The sequence below is a fragment of the Anomaloglossus baeobatrachus genome, chromosome 6 (assembly GCF_048569485.1).
Source record: "Anomaloglossus baeobatrachus isolate aAnoBae1 chromosome 6, aAnoBae1.hap1, whole genome shotgun sequence".
Taxonomy (NCBI): domain Eukaryota; kingdom Metazoa; phylum Chordata; class Amphibia; order Anura; family Aromobatidae; genus Anomaloglossus; species Anomaloglossus baeobatrachus.
In genome coordinates this window covers 294,077,524-294,098,979 of record NC_134358.1, presented here as the reverse complement: position 1 = coordinate 294,098,979, position 21,456 = coordinate 294,077,524, and the positions used below count along the sequence as shown (strand labels likewise).

General features: G+C 54.5%; 1 protein-coding gene across 1 annotated transcript in view; it reads right to left on the bottom strand.

Moving 5' to 3' along the window:
• NSUN2 (NOP2/Sun RNA methyltransferase 2) overlaps positions 1-21,456 on the bottom strand; it is a 145,043-nt gene that overhangs the window by 99,543 nt on the left and 24,044 nt on the right. The window contains exon 7 of the mRNA XM_075316510.1: positions 6,522-6,714. Within this exon, the coding sequence (XP_075172625.1) occupies positions 6,522-6,714 (193 nt within the window). The remainder of the gene's footprint in view (positions 1-6,521; positions 6,715-21,456) is intronic.

The window sequence follows — 21,456 nt, the reverse complement described above, 5'->3', positions numbered from 1 at the left end:
ACATATTAACCCGGTCAGCGCCGTGGTCCCCGGTGCACTAGCACACCCAGCAAAGCTGGAGTGTTGCTGTGCGCTGTCCCCACAGGGATACAGAGTACCTCCAAGTAGCAGGGCCATGTCCCTGAACGATACCCGGCTCCTATCCAGCAGGCTCCACAGGAGTTGTGGATGAAGCACGGTCTCAGTGCCTGGAGACCGATAGGATCCCACTTCACCCAGAGCCCTGAGGGGGATGGGGAAGGAAAACAGCATGTGGGCTCCAGCCTCCGTACCCGCAATGGATACCTCAACCTTACAACACCACCGACAAGAGTGGGGTGAGAAGGGAGCATGCTGGGGGCTCTATATGGGCCCACTTTTCTTCCATCCGACATGGTCAGCAGCTGCTGCTGACCAATCTGTGGAGCTGTGCGTGCGTGTCTGACCTCCTTCGCACAAAGCAAAAAACTGAGGAGCCCGTGGGAGCACACGGGGTGTATAGGCAGAAGGGGAGGGGCTTAACACTTTTAAGTGTAATACTTTGTGCAGCCTCCGGAGGCATAGCCTATACACCCAATTGTCTGGGTCTCCCAATGGAGCGACAAAGAAAGTGGAGTGTGTGTCCTCCAGATTCCCTGCCTTAGGTCTCCCAGCGTTGCAGAGCTCTTTCCAGGAAATCCTCCACAGGCAGAATGCCAAAGAAATGGCTGCCGGAGCTCTCAGGGGAGGAGTGGAGCCGTGGGCAGCGTTAGAAAAGTGCGGGAATCTGGAGTCCCCACAGTGATCAGTGAGGGGGGAGGAAACATACAGGATGCTCCGGCCCTCACATCCGACGTCAGGTCGGCAGTCCCGCCCTTACCCCTGATAGACAGGCCCGGGGGCGGGAGTTTTGCTACTAGGCCGCAATTGAAGCCGGGGACTAAATTTAAGACCGCGGCCGACAAACAGGCGCGGTCGGCGCGGAAGTCCGCCGGCCGTCACAAATAAGCAGCTGCTGCAGCGTCCGGGATGAAGGCGCTCCATGCACATCCCCCATGGGGATACAGAGTACCTTAGTGATGCAGGGCCCGGTCCCTGAGGATAAATAAACTCCTGTCCGACAGATTCCCACAGGGGCTGCGGAGGGAGCACGGTCCCAGTGAATGGATGACCGCTCAGGATCCCACTTCTCCCAGAGCCGCTAAGGGATGGTGAAGGAGACGGCATGAGGCTCCGGCCTTTGTACCCACAATGGGTACCCTCAACCTTAACAGCACCGCCGACGTAGTGGGGTGAGAAGGGAACATGCCGGGGGCCCCGTGGGGGCCCACTTTTCTTCCAACCGATATAACTAAAATGAGAATGCATGAGTGGATGTGTGCCTCCTTCCACACAAAGCATAAAACTGAGGAGCCCGTGATGCACGGGAGGGTGTATAGGCAGAGGGGAGGGGTTACACTTTTTAAAGTGTAATACTTTGTGTGGCCTCCGGAGGCAGAAGCTATACACCCAATTGTCTGGGTCTCCCAATGGAGCGACAAAGAAAAAAAAAATTAAGGAAGTTATAGGGGTTCAAAGTTTATGAGCAATTTCTCATTTTTACAACAAAAAATTTACAAAGCCACTTTTTTTAGGGACCACATCACATTTGAAGCGATTTTGAAAGGTCTACATGACACAGAACACCCAAAAGTGACACCATTCCAAAAACGGCACCCCTCAGGCTACTCAAAACCACATTCAAGAAGGTTATTAACCCTTCAGGTGCTTCACAGTAACTAAAGCAATGTGGAAGGATAAAATGAACATTTTACTTTTTGCAACAAAAATGTTAATTTAGCCTCAAATATTGCATATTCACAAGGGTAGCAGTATTAAATGAACCCCCAAAATTTGTTGGGCAATTTCTACTGAACACGCAGATACCTCATATGTGGCGAAAAACCACTGCTTGGGCGCACGGCAGGACTCGGAAGGGAAGGAGCGCCATTTGACTTTTTTGAACAGAAAATTAGCTAGAATCGTTAGCCGCACCATGTTGCGTTTGGAGAGCCCCTGAGGTGCCGAAACAGTGGAGCTCCCCCACATGTGACCCCATTTTGGAAACTAGACCCCTCATGGAATTTATCTAGATGTTTATTGAGCACTTTGAGCCTCTGGGGGCTTCACAAAAGTTAATAGAGTTGAGCTGTGAAAATAAAAAAAAATTTTTTTACCACAAAATTGTTACTTCAACCAGGTAGCTTTTTTTTTCACAAGGGTATCAGGAAAAATTGCACCATTAAATGTATTGTGCAATTTCTCCTGAGTACGCAGATACCTCATATGTGGTGGAAATCAAATGTTTGGGCGCACATCAGGGCTCGGAAGGCAAGGAGCGTCATTTGACGTTTCAAACGCAAAATTGTCTGGGATAATTAGCGTATTCCATGTTGCGTTTGGAGACCCCCCGAGGTGCCGAAACAGTGGAGCTCCCCCACATGTGACCCCATTTTGGAAACTAGACCCCCATGGCATAGAAAAAAAAAAAACAGCGGCAGAAGAGGGGGGGGCGGCAGCAGATGGGGGGGGGCAGCGGCATATAAAGGGAGCATCTGTAATTGTGAGACGACGGCTGGGATAGGGTGGGGGCGGATGGGAGAGGGCGCAGTGGATGCAGGAGCGGCAGAGGATGGGGGGAGGGGGGGATGGGAGGCATGGGTGGGAAGGGGAGTGGGAGGTGAGATTGGGGATAGTTACCCTACAGGATGGATCTAGGCAGCTGGATCACAGGAGATGAAGGAGGCAGCAGATCGGGGAGGGTGAGGGAGAGCGCAGCGCAGATCACGGGGGTGACAGGGGAGGGAGAGCGCAGCGCAGATCACGGGGGTGACAGGGGAGGGAGAGCGCAGCGCAGATCACGGGGGTGACAGGGGAGGGAGAGCGCAGCGCAGATCACGGGGGTGACAGGGGAGGGAGAGCGCAGCGCAGATCACGGGGGTGACAGGGGAGGGAGAGCGCAGCGCAGATCACGGGGGTGACAGGGGAGGGAGAGCGCAGCGCAGATCACGGGGGTGACAGGGGAGGGAGAGCGCAGCGCAGATCACGGGGGTGACAGGGGAGGGAGAGCGCAGCGCACATCACGGCGGTGACAGGGGAGGGAGAGCGCAGCGCACATCACGGCGGTGACAGGGGAGGGAGCGCACATCACGGCGGTGACAGGGGAGGGAGCGCACATCACGGCGGTGACAGGGGAGGGAGCGCACATCACGGCGGTGACAGGGGAGGGGGCGCACATCACGGCGGTGACAGGGGAGGGGGCGCACATCACGGCGGTGACAGGGGAGGGGGCGCACATCACGGCGGTGACAGGGGAGGGGGCGCACATCACGGCGGTGACAGGGGAGGGGGCGCACATCACGGCGGTGACAGGGGAGGGGGCGCACATCACGGCGGTGACAGGGGAGGGGGCGCACATCACGGCGGTGACAGGGGAGGGGGCGCACATCACGGCGGTGACAGGGGAGGGGGCGCACATCACGGCGGTGACAGGGGAGGGGGCGCACATCACGGCGGTGACAGGGGAGGGGGCGCACATCACGGCGGTGACAGGGGAGGGAGCGCACATCACGGCGGTGACAGGGGAGGCGGCGCACATCACGGCGGTGACAGGGGAGGGAGCGCACATCACGGCGGTGACAGGGGAGGGAGCGCACATCACGGCGGTGACAGGGGAGGGAGCGCACATCACGGCGGTGACAGGGGAGGGAGCGCACATCACGGCGGTGACAGGGGAGGGAGCGCACATCACGGCGGTGACAGGGGAGGGAGCGCACATCACGGCGGTGACAGGGGAGGGAGCGCACATCACGGCGGTGACAGGGGAGGGAGCGCGCATCACGGCGGTGACAGGGGAGGGAGCGCACATCACGGCGGTGACAGGGGAGGGAGCGCACATCACGGCGGTGACAGGGGAGGGAGCGCACATCACGGCGGTGACAGGGGAGGGAGCGCACATCACGGCGGTGACAGGGGAGGGAGCGCACATCACGGCGGTGACAGGGGAGGGAGCGCACATCACGGCGGTGACAGGGGAGGGAGCGCACATCACGGCGGTGACAGGGGAGGGAGCGCACATCACGGCGGTGACAGGGGAGGGAGCGCACATCACGGCGGTGACAGGGGAGGGAGCGCACATCACGGCGGTGACAGGGGAGGGAGCGCACATCACGGCGGTGACAGGGGAGGGAGCGCACATCACGGCGGTGACAGGGGAGGGAGCGCACATCACGGCGGTGACAGGGGAGGGAGCGCACATCACGGCGGTGACAGGGGAGGGAGCGCACATCACGGCGGTGACAGGGGAGGGAGCGCACATCACGGCGGTGACAGGGGAGGGAGCGCACATCACGGCGGTGACAGGGGAGGGAGCGCACATCACGGCGGTGACAGGGGAGGGAGCGCACATCACGGCGGTGACAGGGGAGGGAGCGCACATCACGGCGGTGACAGGGGAGGGAGCGCACATCACGGCGGTGACAGGGGAGGGAGCGCACATCACGGCGGTGACAGGGGAGGGAGCGCACATCACGGCGGTGACAGGGGAGGGAGCGCACATCACGGCGGTGACAGGGGAGGGAGCGCACATCACGGCGGTGACAGGGGAGGGAGCGCACATCACGGCGGTGACAGGGGAGGGAGCGCACATCACGGCGGTGACAGGGGAGGGAGCGCACATCACGGCGGTGACAGGGGAGGGAGCGCACATCACGGCGGTGACAGGGGAGGGAGCGCACATCACGGCGGTGACAGGGGAGGGAGCGCACATCACGGCGGTGACAGGGGAGGGAGCGCACATCACGGCGGTGACAGGGGAGGGAGCGCACATCACGGCGGTGACAGGGGAGGGAGCGCACATCACGGCGGTGACAGGGGAGGGAGCGCACATCACGGCGGTGACAGGGGAGGGAGCGCACATCACGGCGGTGACAGGGGAGGGAGCGCACATCACGGCGGTGACAGGGGAGGGAGCGAACATCACGGCGGTGACAGGGGAGGGAGCGCACATCACGGCGGTGACAGGGGAGGGAGCGCACATCACGGCGGTGACAGGGGAGGGAGCGCACATCACGGCGGTGACAGGGGAGGGAGCGCACATCACGGCGGTGACAGGGGAGGGAGCGCACATCACGGCGGTGACAGGGGAGGGAGCGCACATCACGGCGGTGACAGGGGAGGGAGCGCACATCACGGCGGTGACAGGAGAGGGAGCGCACATCACGGCGGTGACAGGGGAGGGAGCGCACATCACGGCGGTGACAGGGGAGGGAGCGCACATCACGGCGGTGACAGGGGAGGGGGCGGGTAGCTGACCACGGGGGTGAGAGGTGGGGGGAGCGTGCAGCACATCACGTAGGGGAGGGGGCGAGCAGCACATCATGGAGGGGAAGGGGCGAGCAGCACATCACGGAGGGGAGGGGGCGGGCACCGATCACGAGGGGGAGGGGCCGGGCAGCACATCGGAGGGAGCGGTGGCACTATGACAGATGGAGGAGGACAGGGATCGTGCAGCACATCACGGAGGTGAGGAGGCGGGCAACGATCACGAGGGGGAGGGGCCGGGCAGCAGATCGGAGGGAGCGGTAGCACTATAACAGATGGAGGAGGACAGGGATCGTGCAGCACATCACGGAGGTGAGGGGCCGGGCAACGATCACGAGGGGTGAGGGGACGGGCAGCAGATTGGGGGGAGCGGTGGCACTGTGGCAGATGGAGGGCGGCGGCGGATCGGGAGGTGTGGGGGTGAGGGTGCGGGCAGGAGATCGGGGAGACAGGTGGCAGATCGCGGAGGGCAGCGGCGGCGGCTCGGGACGCTTTTCGCCGGTTTCATACAGTGCAATGGCAGCGCGGCAACTTCCGGGTCCCATGCTCCGGTCTCATAACAGCATGGGACCGAAGCTTGTCGCCCTGCCATTGCACTGTGTACACTTACTGTGCTCAGTGTGCTGGCGTGCTGCAGGGACGACAAGTGAAGCTGATGGGGGCGGTCACCGGCAACAGGTCCACTGTGATTGGAGAAATCGGTCACAAGGCCGATCTCTCCAATCAGAGCTACTGGAGCTGGGGGAGGGTGATCCTGTGAGGTCACCCAGCTCCAGCCAATGGCCAGTGCTACAGCTGCACTGGCCAGGGCTGGATTTCAATGTTTCAGTCATTTTAAATGGCTGGAACATTACAGTGGCTGTGATTGGTTGAGTGGCGTTCGTCAGCCAATCACAGCCTCCGTAGGTCCGGGGAGGAGGCACCACCCCTCCTAAGGTCAGGAACAGGTCCCCTCCTCCCCGAATCTGCGGTTTATGTTAACATATTGCAGTCACCGGAGGCTCCGGTGCCGCGATTCCGCCATGACGGAAAGATCCGTCCTTGGTCGTTAAGGCCCAGGGCACAAGGACGGATCTTTCCGTCCATGGTCGTGAAGGGGTTAACAGATATTAAAGTTCTTCTTTTTATATAGTATATAATATATATTTTATAGTTTTTCTGTAAACATGAAGTGACAAACATAGAAAGAGACCTGGAAATACCTGCAAGGCACATCGCACAGTATTCGGTCATAAAACAAAACTTCACGAGCGCCATTATTTTCCACCAGGAGCCGGGGAATGCTGGAGGCGTCGTGATTCACAACCATGACACAAGGACTATTGAGTCGCTTAGCTTGATGAACTAACAGGTAACACCGCTTGTTGTCCACGTCATTGGCTATCACAAACCCCTCTGAAATAGAAGACATCACTTTTAAATACATTCTAACTATACAGTGCACCAAATCAAAGCAGATTTTTAACATTATTCTGTCAGCAAATTTCATTTTTTTCATGTAGAATTAATCTTTATTAAAGGCTCCAAATAATTATTTATTTTAATTAATACAGTATGAGACATTTCACCTGCATTAGAAAGCTTCCCCGCTCTCCAGCAAGTGACTGACAGTTATCGGAAACACGGAGAACAGTCACTCATTGGTGGGCTACAAGCTTCCCAGCTCATGAACAATCCGCACTTAAAGGGAACCTGTGAGAACTTCTACGCCCTAAACTATTTCTATGTCTGTCTAGCCCAGAGCGATGTTCCATAAGCGGGAAGAAATAAAAATGATTTTTTGAAGTTCTGAATATACAGTATATCACAAAAGTGAGTACACCCCTCACTTTTTTTAGTGTGCCCTCTAAATAACCAAATACAGCCAGTAATGTCAAAACCGCTGGCAACAGAAGTGAATACACCCCGAAGTGAAAATGGACAATTTGTGCCCAATTAGCCATTTTCCCTCCCCAGTGTCATATCTCATTAGTGTTACAAGGTCTCAGGTGTGAATGGGCAGCAGGTGTGTTAGATTTGGTGTTATCGCTCACACACCATCTCATACTGGTCACTGGAAGTTCAATATGGCTCCTCATGGCAAAGAATTCTCCCACAATATGAAAAAAAGAATTGTTGTTCTAAATAAAGATGGCCTAGGTTATAAGAAGATTGCCAACACTCTGAAAATGAGCTGCAGCATGATGGCCAAGACCATACAGCGGTTTAACAAGACAGGTTCCACGCAGAATAGGCCACGCAATGGTCAAAGTAGTTGAGTGCACATGTTCAGCATTATATCCAGAGGTGGTCTTTTCAAAATAGACATATGGGTGTTAACAGCATTACTGCAGAGGTGAAAAGGGATGGTGTCAGCCTGTTAGTGCTCAGACCACACGCCATATACTGCATCAAATTGGCCTGCATGGCTGTCATTCCAGAAGTTAGCGTCTTCTAAAGATCTTGCACAAGAAAACTAGGCAAACAGTTTGCTTCAGATAAGCAGACTAAGGACATGGATTACTGGAACCACGTCATGTGGTCTGATGGCATCAAGAGAAACTAATTTGGTTCAAATAGTGTCAAGAGTGTGTGGCGGTAATCAGGTGAGGAGTACAAACACAAGTGTGCCTTGCCTACAGTCAAGCAGAGTCGTGGGAGTGTCCCGGTTTGGGGCTTCATCAGTGCTGATGGCTGTGGGGAGCTACTGTTCATTAAGGGACCCATCAATGCCAACATATACTGCGACTTACTGAAGCAAAGCATGATCGCTATTTGGAATTTGGGCCACAGGGCAGTATTCCAACATGATTATGACCCCAACCACACTTCCAAGATGACCACCGCCTTGCTAAATAGACAGAGGCTAAAAGGGGCTGGACCCAAGTCCTATTGAAAACCTGTGGGGCATCCTAAAACAGAAGGTGGAGGAGCACAACATCTACCAGCTCCGTGATTTCATGGAGGAGTAAAAGAAGATTCCTGACGCTCCTGTGAAGCTCTAGTGATCTCAATGCCCAAGAGAGTTAAAAGGCATTGCTTGAAATAAGAATTATTCTTACCGATAATTCGGTTTCTAGGACCTTCCACGACAGCATAGGAGGTTGTCTCTCCACGCCCTAATTGGGACAGGAAGTTCAAGAGGTTTAAAAGGACCCTCCCACCTCCCACAGCCAGTGTCTTACAAAGAATCCATAGCATATGAGAAGTACTACACATTCAGGAATAAATGAATACATAGGGGAGGGAATTACCTGCTGTCGTGGAAGGTCCTAGAAACCGAATTATCGGTAAGAATAATTCTTATTTCTCTAGTCCCTTCCACGACAGCATAGGAGGAATACCAAAGAATTGATACCTAGGGGGGGACCACAGCCTGCAGGACCCTCCTGCCAAAGGCCAAATCCCTGTTGGAATCCAGATCCAACCGATAATGCTTCGTGAAAGTATGGAGCGAAGACCACGTAGCCGCCTTGCAGATCTGCTCAGGGGAGGCCCCTGCCCGTTCGGCCCAGGAGGCAGAGGTAGCCCTGGTGGAGTGCGCCGTGAATCCAGTAGGTGGAGAGAGATGCTGAGCGAGGTAGGCATCTCTAATTGCCCGCACAATCCAGTTGGCGACGGTACTCTTAGCCACCTTCTTGCCCTTATTGCGGCCAAAGGGCTGGATGAACAGGTTAGAATCAAGGCGCCAAGAAGCAGTAACCTCTAGGTAGTGCAACACTATCCGACGGACATCCAAAGAATGAAACACTTCCTCACCCGGAGTCCGAGGATTCTGACAGAAGGAAGGCAGGACGATGGACTGCGAACGGTGAAAATCCGAAACCACCTTGGGAAGGAAGGAAGGGTCCAGCTGAAAAACAATGCTGTCATCCCTGATGGTCAGGTAAGGTTCCCTAACAGACAAAGCCTGAAGTTCGCCGACTCTGCGAGCTGATGTAATAGCCACAAGAAAGGCAGTCTTGTGAGAAAGGGAACGAATGTTACAAGAGCACAGAGGTTCAAACGGAGACTGAGATAGACCTGTAAGGACCGTATTGAGATCCCAGCGAGGCGTCAGGACCCTCTGACGTGGACAGAGTCTACTAGCGGACACAAAGAACCGACGGATCCAACGATGATCTGCCAGAGCCGTGTCAAAGACTGCACTGAGAGCTGACACCTGAACTTTCAGGGTGCTAGGCCTAAGACCTAAGTCTAACCCACTCTGGAGAAAGTCCAGAATCTGCGCAATATTTGGTCGAAGAGGGTCAGGAGGCCGAGAACCACACCAGGAGGAAAATCTCTTCCAGATTTTGTTGTATATACTATTAGTCACAGGTTTACGGTTCTTCTGTAGTGTAGCCACAACTTTGTCAGAAAGCCCTTGGGCCTTCAGTGCCCGGGCCTCAGAAGCCAGGCAGCCAAGTTGAGTTTCTGGGGAGCCGGATGGAAAAATCGGACCCTGTGACAGTAAGCTGGGGTCCGAACCTAAGAGGACTGGGCCGTCGATTCCTAGCGTCATGACCAGGCTGTACCAACTCCTCCGGGGCCACAGAGGGGCTACCAGTATGGTTGGGACCCCCTCGTCTCTGATCTTCCTCAGGGCCCGTGCGAGAAGAGGAAGAGGGGGGGAATGCGTAAACGAGGCGAAAGGACCATCTGTGGCAGAAAGCGTCTACCCCTAACGCCCCGTCCCTTGGGTTCAGGGAGAAATATGTTGCGACCTTGCGATTCCCTGCCGAGGCAAAGAGGTCTACCTCTGGTGCACCCCACCTTGCCACTAGAGAGCAGAACACCGCCTGATCCAGGCTCCATTCCCCTGGATGAACATCCCGACGACTCAGGAAATCCGCCTGAAGATTGAGGGAGCCCTTCAGATGGACCGCAGAAAGGGAGAGCAGAGATTGTTCTGCCCATTGAAAGATTCGGGAGGATACCGACTTCAGGGCGCCTGAGCGTGTACTGCCCTGATGGCGGAGATGTGCCACTGTTGTGACATTGTCTGAATATACCAGGACGTGAGAGTCCCGGATGAGGTCCTGAGCCGCAAGGAGGGCTTCCCTGACTGCCCTGAGCTCCCGGTAGTTGGATGATTGGGAGCTGACGTAAGGACTCCAGACCCCTTGAAATGGGGAATTTGCCACCATTGCCCCCCATCCTCGTAGGCTGGCATAGGTGGTCAGTGTAACCAGGGGTTTCTGAGTCCAGGCAACCCCCACCCGCAGGTTGGCGGGACTCAGCCACCAGAGAAGGGATGAGGAGACGGACTCCGAGAGGCGAAACCGTCTGTTTAGGGATGACGGGAGTCTGTCCCAATGTGCCAGGATATGATCCTGGAGACACCGAGAATGGGCCTGAGCCCACTTGACTGAAGGAATGCAGGATGTCATGGAACCCAGAGCTGACATAGCCGCTCGAAGCGTCGGGCGAGCCTGCCTGCGGAGCTTTGATATTTTGGCTAACAGAGCTATCCTGTGGCCCTCTGGGAGAAAAGATGCCTGTCTGTCGGAGTCCAGCAGCACTCCGAGAAACTGCCGAGTGGAGGAGGGGGTTAACTGTGATTTTTTGAGATTGGGAATCCATCCCAGAGACCGAAGGATTCCCAAAGACCTTTCCACATGGCTCCGGAGGGTTGGAGCAGATGGAGCCATGAGAAGAAAGCCGTCCAAATATGGAACCAGACAGATACCCTGCAATCTCATGAAGGCGACCACCTCTGCCATGATCTTGGAAAAGATCCTTGGAGCTGAGGAGATCCCGAAGGGAAGTACATTGAATTGGAAATGAAGTACTTCCTCCCCGTGAAGCACCGCAAACCTGAGGTATTGCCTGTGTCCCGGATGGACGGGTACATGGAAGTAGGCGTCTTTCAGATCTATAGAGGCCATCTGATGGTGTAGACCTATCAGGGGAATAGCTGATTTCACTGACTCCATCTTGAACCGCTGGTACCTGACCTGACGGTTTAGACGTTTTAAATTGATAATTATACGGACGTCGCCGGATGGCTTCTTGACCAGGAAGAGACGGGAGTAGTGTCCTACCCCTTCTTCCTGACTCGGGACTGGGGAAACTACCCCCGAGTGCACTAGCTCTATAATCTTTGTGTACAACAGAGCCTGTGAACCCGGTGACGCCAGCGCAGTGACTCGGAGACCCGGAAGAGGGGGGGAAAGGAATTCTATGAGAAGACCGTCCGAGATGATCTTCAGAACCCATTGGCAGGTGGTTATGGACTGCCACTGAGGAAGAAACGCTGAGAGTCTTCCCCCCACCCGGGACGAGTCACTGTTTGTCCTGCTGAGGACATTGCTGATGGGGAGGGATGAGGATGTTTCTCCCTCTACCTTTGGGATAGCTCCACCTGCCAGCCTTCCCTTTCCCTCTGGGCTGGGAGGCCTGAGGCATCGAGGGACGAAAGGACCGCTTCCTGTTAGGTCTAGGATCGGGCAAGGCCTTACGATCGGTCGCCTTGTCCAGGATATCATCCAGGGCAGGCCCAAACACTAAATCCCCTTTAAACGGAAGTGAACAAAGCCTCATTTTGGAGGTGGAGTCTCCGCTCCAGGCCTTAAGCCAGAGGGCACGTCGGGCAGAGTTAGAAAGCACCGAGGTCCTGGCTGCCAGGCGGACAGATTCCACCGAGGTATCTGCCAGAAAACAGGTAGCCTTCCTAAGCAAGGGAAGGGATTCCAGTAATTCCTCCCTAGGGGTCCCTTCGGAAATATGAGCCTCCAACTGGTCTAACCACCTAATTAGGGACCTGGATACGCAGGTGGAGGCAATGTTGGCTTGAATAGAGGAAGACGATGCCTCCCAGGACCGCTTCATCAGGCCCTCTACCTTCCTATCCATCTGATCCTTCAGTTGGGAAGTATCCTCAAAGGGAAGAGCCGTTTGCTTAGCTACCCTAGCCACCTGAACGTCTACTCTTGGGACCTCCCAATGTAGTCCCGAAGGTTCCAGAGGAAACCGGCGTCTAAGGTCACTCCGTACCCGCCTCTCAGGAAATTCCCATTCCTGAGAGACAATATCCAAAACATTGGCATGAACTGGGAATCCCAACTGTTTGACTGACTTCAGGCCAGCAAACATTTCGTCCTGGATAGAAGGAAGAGACTGCACTTCCTCTAAACCCATAGTGCTCCGAACTGCCCCAATAAGATCCCCCAACTCTTCTGAGTGAAATAGCAAGGACTGGTCAGACCCCCCTGATGGAAATCCTTCATCAGGACCCTCAGAGTTGGAATCAGCGTCCTCCTGATCAGATGGGGTCGACTGGAGTCTCCTCTTTTTTGGAGGAGAGGGTCCAGGAGCAGGGCCAGGAGCAGGGCCAGGAGCAGGGTTAGGAGCAGGGCCAGGAACAGGAAGGGAGGCCAGAGAGGCCCTAATCTCCTGTTTCATCATGGACCGCAACTCATCTATCAGAGATGGTTGTTCGGCCCTAATAATCTGGTCCGTACATTGCTGGCAAAGCTTTTTATCCCATACTGCAGGGAGCTTTTTTATACAAATAGGACATTTTTTAATTTTTTCCACTCTGTCAGGTCTATCAGGCTTATCGGACTTGTCAGCTTTCTCTGACTTCTCAGGCTTCTCTGACTTTTCATTTCTGTCAGTTTTCTTGGTGGCCTTGTCCTCCTGGAAAACACAGACCATAGAGCCATAAATCACCTGATGAGACCTATGTCCGAGGGACCATTCCCCTCCATACTCACAGTAGCAGGGGGCACACTGGGTTCTGCAGAGGCTGCTGCAGCGGAAGACATGACAGGGAGCACGGTTGCTTACCATGATCTGATGTCTTCGTGGCAGCCCTTATGCAAAAGGGCCTGCCCCCCCAGTGACTGTGCATGTTCCCCGCCTCCCGCATCCGGTCCTGGGCAGGCCGTGTCACCGTCGGCGTGCCTCCACGCTGCCTCCGCAAAACCGGAAGCGCTCGACCGGAAGTCCGCAAGACCGGAAGTCCGCAAGACCGGAAGTCCCGCCCCCGGGAGCACTTCCGGATCGCTCCGGCAGCGTGCATGCGGGAAGCGGCCGGCGGCTCAGGGAGGACGCCGGCCGGGGAGCTCAACAGCCTGCATCACCCCTCAGGAGGATCCGGAAGACTGGAGCAGCGGTCCCCCACAGCGTGAGGGAACAGCAAGGGAGGAGCGGTGAGGCCCGACCGATGCTGTCCGGCTTAAGGTACAGGGGAAGAAGAAAACAAAAAAAAAAAAAAAAAATATACACTGTAGTTCGCCGGCCACCACAGCATAGGAGAAAAACAAAAACCTCTCCATGCCCCATGGGGACAGGAAAGACACTGGCTGTGGGAGGTGGGAGGGTCCTTTTAAACCTCTTGAACTTCCTGTCCCAATTAGGGCGTGGAGAGACAACCTCCTATGCTGTCGTGGAAGGGACTAGAGAAAATAATGGTGGCCACACAAAATATTGACACTTTGGGCACAACTTGGCCATTTTCACTTAGGGGTGTACTCACTTTTGTTGCCTGCAGTTTAGCCATTATTGACTGTGTTGAGTTATTTACAGAGCACACCAAAGTAGGATTTTTGTGTACTCACCGTAAAATCTCTTTCTCTGAGTCTTCATTGGGGGACACAGGACCATGGGTTATGCTGCTGTCACTAGGAGGCTGACACTAAGTAAACATAAAAAAGTTAGCTCCTCCCTAGCAGCATACACCCCGAGCCGGAGGCGGGCTCAGATCAGTTGGTGCACAAGCAGTAGGAGGAGTACCAGAATCACCATACATAAACACAAGTTGTAACTAAAACAATGCAGCCGTGCAAACAAGAGGTCTATGAACATAAGACCACTGAAAAAATAGCAGGCAAATGCAATTGAATCAACCAAAAAACCAAGCAGGGTGGGTGCTGTGTCCCCCAATGAAGACTCAGAGAAAGAGATTTTACGGTGAGTACACAAAAATCCTACTTTCTCTATCGTTTCATTGGGGGACACAGGACCATGGGACGTCCAAAAGCAGTCCCTGGGTGGGAATACCGAAAAACCCGCAGAGGCAGACAAACAACAACCTCCCTCGGCGGGCTTGCACTATAATTGAATGCTGCCACCCTATTACAGGTGCGCAACTGCTGCCTGCAAGACCTTTCTCCCAAAAATAGCATCTGCCGATGCTTGGGTGTGAACCTGGTAGAACCTAGTAAAGGTGTGCAGGCTAGACCAGGTGGCGGCCTTGCAGACCTGGTCGGCCGACGCCTGATGCCTAATCGCCCAAGAGGCGCCCACTGCGCGGGTAGAGTGCGCCTTTACCCCCCGCGGCGGAGACTTGTCCCGAATCCGGTAGGCCTCTGATATGGCGGAACGGATCCATCTGGCAATTGTGGCCTTGGATGCCGATTCACCCTTCTTGGGACCAGAAGGGAGAACAAACAGACCATCTGACTTACGGAACGGCGCGGTCCTGGAGACATAAATTCTAAGTGCACGCACTAGGTCCAGGGTGTGCAAGGACCTCTCCAAGCTGTGAGAGGGGCCAGGACAGAAGGACGGAAGGATGATTTCCTCGTTAAGATGGAACGGGGAGACCACCTTTGGGAGAAAAGCGGGATCTGGCCGGAGAACCGCTTTGTCCTGGTGAAAAATCAAAAAGGGGGAACGACAAGAGAGAGCTGCCAGCTCTGACGTCCTGCGAATAGAAGTGATGGCAACAAGAAACACCACCTTCCAAGACAGGTGAGAAAGGGAAGATTCTCGCAAGGGCTCGAATGGGGAGCCCTGAAGTGACCCTAGGACTAGATTAAGGTCCCACGGTTCTAGAGGCCGACGGTACGGCGGTGCCAGGTGGGCCACTCCCTGGATGAAGGTCTTAACCTGTGAACGAGCGGCCAGTGGCTTCTGAAACAGGATTGATAACGCCGATATCTGGCCTTTTAGTGTTGCGAGCGAGAGACCCGCATCTAGGCCTGACTGCAAGAATGCCAACAGGGAAGGAAGGGAGAAGGCGAGAGGAGAAGAAATATTCTGCTCTTCACACCACCTGAAGAAAACCTTCCACGTGCGGTGGTAAATCTTTGATGAAGATGGCTTCCTGGCCCTAATCATTGTCTGAATCACTCTTGAGGAAAAACCAGCCTTAGCTAGAACCCAGGATTCAATGGCCAGGCCGTCAAATTTAGGACCTGTGAGTTCTGATGGAAGAGAGGCCCCTGCTGCAGGAGATCTGGACGGTCTGGAAGGCGCCACGGAGCGTCTGCGAGGAGCTGAGTTAGTTCCGCGAACCATGCTCGCCTGGGCCAGTCCGGAGCCACTAGGATGACCGGTATCCCTTCCGCCTTGATCTTCTTGAGGACCCTCGGAATTAGAGGGAGCGGAGGGAAGATGTACGGGAGACTGAACTGGCTCCATGACAGGGTGAGGGCGTCGACTCCTAAAGCCAAGCGGTCGCGGCACCGCGCTACAAAGTGCGGAACTTGACGGTTGAACCGGGAGGCCATTAGGTCCACGTCCGGAACTCCCCATCTGTCGCAGATCTGGTTGAAGACTTCCCGGTTGAGGGACCATTCTCCGGAGGCGAGGCCTTCCCTGCTGAGGAAGTCCGCCGCCCAATTGTCCACGCCTGGGATGTGTACCGCTGAGATCAGGGAGTGATGACACTCGGCCCAGTGCAATATCTTCTTGACTTCTCGCATCGCCCCGACACTTCTTGTGCCGCCTTGGTGGTTGATATACGCCACCGCCGTCGCATTGTCCGACTGGATCCTGACCGGGCAACCCTGTACTAGGTGCCGAAACTGCTGCAAGGCTAGCCGGATGGCTCTTATCTCCAAAATGTTGATCTGGAGACAACTCTCTCTCGGTGACCATCGGCCCTGCGCTGTGTGATGTCGAAACACTGCTCCCCAGCCCTGGAGACTGGCGTCGGTGGTCACTATCTTCCAGTGGAGCGGGAGGAAAGACCTCCCTGATGCGAGGTTGCGCTGATTGAGCCACCAACGGAGGGAGTTGTGGGTCTCCGGCGAAAGATGAAACCTGCGGTCCAGAGAAAAGGGAGATCTGTCCCACTTCTTCAGCAAGGCCAGCTGGAGTGGCCGGAGATGGAACTGTGCAAAGGGTACCGCTTCCATCGCCGCCACCATACGACCGAGGACTCGCATGCCGAACCTGATGGACACTTGGCGCTGACGCCGAAGAGCGCGGAGTCCTCGTTGTAGGGAGGAGATCTTCTCCTGTGTGAGGAAAACTCGCCCTTGGATGGTATCGAATACCATGCCTAAAAAGGTGATCCGACGGGCCGGGATCAGAGAGGACTTCTTCCGATTTATCAGCCACCCTAACCGTGAAAGGGTGTCGATCGTGACCTGAACCCCGAGACGACAGTCCTCGAAAGAAGAGCCCTTTATCAACATATCGTCCAAGTACGGGATGACCATGACACCCCTGGCATGCAGGACGGACATGGCAGCAGCCATGATCTTCGTAAAGACCCTGGGTGCGGATGCGAGGCCGAAGGGAAGAGCTGTGAACTGGAAGTCAGGGCTGTGGAGTCGGTAAGCCAAACCTTCGACTCCGACTCCGACTCCTCAAATTCTCTTGCTCCGGCTCCGACTCCGGCTCCGACTCCGGCTCCGGCTCCGACTCCGGCTCCGGCTCCGGCTCCGGCTCCGGCTCCTACATATATTGCTTATAGTTAGGTGAAAAATTTATTGTAGTACATGAATATGTGTATGTGAACATCAGACATTTAATAATTTTTATGATACAATAATCAAGATATTTGGATAGAACATAAAATATATTTATTGGAATACAACTTTAGAACACAAAAAACTGTAATAAATTGTAAATATGTAATACACTATGTAATATACAGTAGATTACATATATATCTTGTGTGTGTATATACACTGTATATATATATATATATATATATATATATATATATATATATATATATATATATATATATATATATATATATATATATATATATATATATATATATATATATATATATATATATTTTACATATTTACAATTTATTAGTTTTTTGTGTTCTAAAGTTGTATTCCAATAAATATTTTATGTTCTATCCAAATATCTTGATTATTGTATCATAAAAACAATTAAATGTCTGATGTTCACATTGTACTACAATAAATTTTTCACTTAAATATAAGCATTATACTAAATGTTATTATTTAGTAAAATATTCAGCACATTCTGCATTGCACTCCTGTCCCCAATTTATTATATATTTTAGGAGTCGGAGTCGGTGCATTTTATACCGACTCCGACTCCACCAAAATGAGCTCCGACTCCGACTCCGACTCCACGACTCCGACTCCGACTCCACAGCCCTGCTGGAAGTGATCTTCCGCTATCGCAAAACGGAGGAACTGTTGGTGAGAGGTGGCTATCGGGACGTGAAGATAGGCGTCTTGAATATCCAGCGATGCCAGGAATTCGCATACCTCCATGGACGCGATGACGGACCGGAGTGACTCCATTCGAAACGGCCGAGGTCTCACCGACCTGTTCAGAAGCTTTAGGTCGAGGACGGGACGGACAGAGCCGTCCTTTTTGGGGACCACGAAAAGGTTGGAATAGAACCCCTTGAAACGCTCTGCGGGAGGGACTGGTACCACGACTCCCGTTCGGAGGAGGGAGTCTATGGAGTGAAAGAACGCGCGAGCCCGCGCGGTAGACTCGGGAGGGCGAGATAGGAAAAAACGTCTCGGTGGCTTTGCCTCGAATTCTATTTTGTAGCCTGATGTGATGATCTCTCTGACCCAGGCATCGGCGGTCAGGGGGATCCACACATGCTGAAAACGAGACAGACGCCCTCCCACAAGTCTGGCGCTGTTGCGCGCCGACCGCGAGTCACTTGGAGGAACGACGGCGGTAACCAGAAGAGGATCTCGTGGACTGGCGGGGGCGTGAACGCCAGGCGGGATTGGTCTTGAATGACGGGGTCTTCCTGTCTCTCAGAGGAGAGCGGCTTTTCCGCGGCTGGGGATTGGAGCTGAAGCTGCAAAAGGACCGGAAACGAGCGGTGGAGCGCCGATTCTGGAAGCGCTTGGGGCGCAATTGGGGGAGAGATGTACTCTTTCCTCCCGTTGCATCGGAGATCAGCTGGTCCAGCCTATCTCCGAAGAGACGCTCCCCTAGGAAGGGCAGGGAAGTTAGTGACTTCTTAGAGGCCGCATCCGCGTTCCAGGAGCGGAGCCAAAGGGCTCGACGGATGGCCACATTGTTGCTGGCGGCCTGGGTCGCGCAACTTGCAGACGCCAGGGCTGCATTGAGCAAGTACTCACCCGCGAGGGAAATCTGCGAGGCGATGGGAACCAGGTCCGGATTGGCAGGAATGGCGCGGAGACCGCCGCGTAGCGTGTCCGCCCAGGACATCAGGGCCTTCGCCACCCAAACCGAGGCGAAGGCCGGAGAGAGGGATGAGCCCGCTGCCTCGAAGGCGGAACGGGCCAACCTGTCAATAGTACGGTCCGTAGGATCTTTGAGAGACGTACAGTTAGTGAGTGGAAGGACTGTGTGAGAAGACAGGCGGGAGACTGGGGGGTCAACCACAGGGGAACCTGCCCAATCCTTTCGAAGACCCTCAGGAAAGGGATAATGCAAATCGATGGACTTACCGCTGGTAAATACCCTGTCCGGCTGTTGCCTGTGGCTGCGCAGTAACTCAGCGAATTCTGGATGTCGGCTGAATGTGTTCTGGGCCCGCTTAACCCGCTTAAAGGAGACCTGGGTGCTCTGGGAGGAGACTGGGTCCACCTGTACCTTCAAGGTCTGGTTTACTGCTTCTATCAGGCTATTTACCATGTGCCGAATATCGGCCGCCTGCTCTGAGTCCTGCAGGGGTACCGCATCGGAATCATCCTCGGAGCAGTCAGAAGCCTCCCTGGAGGACTGACTGTCTGGACCTGGGGATGAAGGTGAAACCTGGGAAGAGTCTGAGGACGAGACCTGGCGGGTCCGTTTCTGAGCAGCAGAGGAGGACCCTGCAACAGGGCTCACCTGCTCCGGGGGCAATTGCGCCGGGTCTGCGGGAATCTGGGCGAGCGTCGGCAGCAGGCGTAGAGCTTGCGCGATGGTCCGAGAAGCCTCAGAGAGGGAATCTACGGACTGGGACAGGGACGCTAGCCAGTCGGGGGGGGGCGGGACGCAGGGCCCTGCAGCATATGGCGCTGTGGCGTCTGCGGTATCAGAAACGTCGGCCGCGGAGTTCTGCGGAGGCTGTGCGTCTGTAGAACAGACGGAGCATAGTGGGGCGTCCTGACCCTGGGAAAATTTGGAGCTGCAGGAGGAGCATGCAAAAAATAGTGCAAAGGGGGCCTGCTTGGATTGGGTGGGCTTAGCCTTAGGCATGGTGCACAGTCCAGGGCTGTGGAGTCGGAGTCGGAGTCGTGGAGTCGGAGTCGGAGTCGGAGTTCATTTTGGTGGAGTCGGAGTCGGTATAAAATGCACCGACTCCGACTCCTAAAATATATAATAAATTGGGGACAGGAGTGCAATGCAGAATGTGCTGAATATTTTACTAAATAATAACATTTAGTATAATGCTTATATTTAAGTGAAAAATTTATTGTAGTACAATGTGAACATCAGACATTTAATTGTTTTTATGATACAATAATCAAGATATTTGGATAGAACATAAAATATTTATTGGAATACAACTTTAGAACACAAAAAACTAATAAATTGTAAATATGTAAAATATATATATATATATATACAGTGTATATACACACACAAGATATATATGTAATCTACTGTATATTACATAGTGTATTACATATTTACAATTTATTACAGTTTTTTGTGTTCTAAAGTTGTATTCCAATAAATATATTTTATGTTCTATCCAAATATCTTGATTATTGTATCATAAAAATTATTAAATGTCTGATGTTCACATACACATATTCATGTACTACAATAAATTTTTCACCTAACTATAAGCAATATATGTAGGAGTCGGAGCCGGAGTCGGAGTCGGAGTCGGAGTCGGAGCCGGAGTCGGAGCCGGAGCCGGAGTCGGAGTCGGAGCCGGAGTCGGAGCCGGAGCCGGAGTCGGAGCCGGAGTCGGAGCCGGAGCCGGAGTCGGAGTCGGAGTCGGAGCCGGAGTCGGAGTCGGAGCCGGAGCCGGAGCCGGAGCCGGAGCCGGAGTCGGTGCAAGAGAATTTGAGGAGTCGGAGTCGAAGGTTTGGCTTACCGACTCCACAGCCCTGGTGCACACAGGTACTCTCCCTGGTGGCTGCTAGGAAGGAGACAGGAGAGGGTTAACTCGTCCCTAAACTCAGAGAATGCTACCTAGTGAGGGCTACTCCTTAGGAGCAGAGCTTACCCAGGTCCTGCGTGCTGCCCACCAGTCCAGAAGTGGAGTCCAGGAATGAGCTGGCCAGAAAAGTCAGAACGCCGGCGCGCTGCAGCCTCAGGGGACCAGAGGCAGGCTAAAATGGCGAGGGGACGCTGGAGGAGGCTGGGGGAGGAGCAGGATTCCGGCGCGAAAAGTCTGGAGGATTCACAGCCCCCACCATCTGCCAGGAGGCAGAGCAGTGGGAGGTACAGAGGGAGACGACCGGCGGCCAATAGCGCTGCAGCGGGGGCGTGGCTAGGACGCAGGAGCGACTAGGCCGAGACCGGGGACTAAATTTATGGAGGGGGCCGGGGGAAAGAGCAGGGAAGTCGGATCCTACCTGCAATCGGCGGCGCCGGCTCAGCGATGGATGCGGTGCAGGCAGAGCTCCCTGGCCCTGCCTGTGAACAGCGCTGCTCGTCCAGGAAGGCTCCGGGGGAGAGCGTGCTGAAGGCAGGGTAGTGGGCATCATGATGGAGGTAGACAGCCCCCTATGAGAAGGCAGCGTGACAGGGCCCCATCTATCACAAACGCTGCTGAGGTTCCATCCCTGCTGTATTCCCCTGTACGCCCTTTGGGGTGATACCTCAGGGCGAATCAGGGGTGCCCACAAAACAACCTGCCCACACGCGCACCCCCGGGAGTGGTACCACGGGGACGGGCGGGGGAGAGGGCCCCGAAGTCTCAAGCCCCTGCGACCCTGGGGAGCGGTACCCACGGGGCTGCGGAGAATGAGTGAAGCGAATACCTGCAGAGAAGAAGACGACAGGTATGAGAGCGATGAGCGGCGCCGAAATAAAATAAAAAAGCGCAAAAACATACATGGCTGAGGGGGG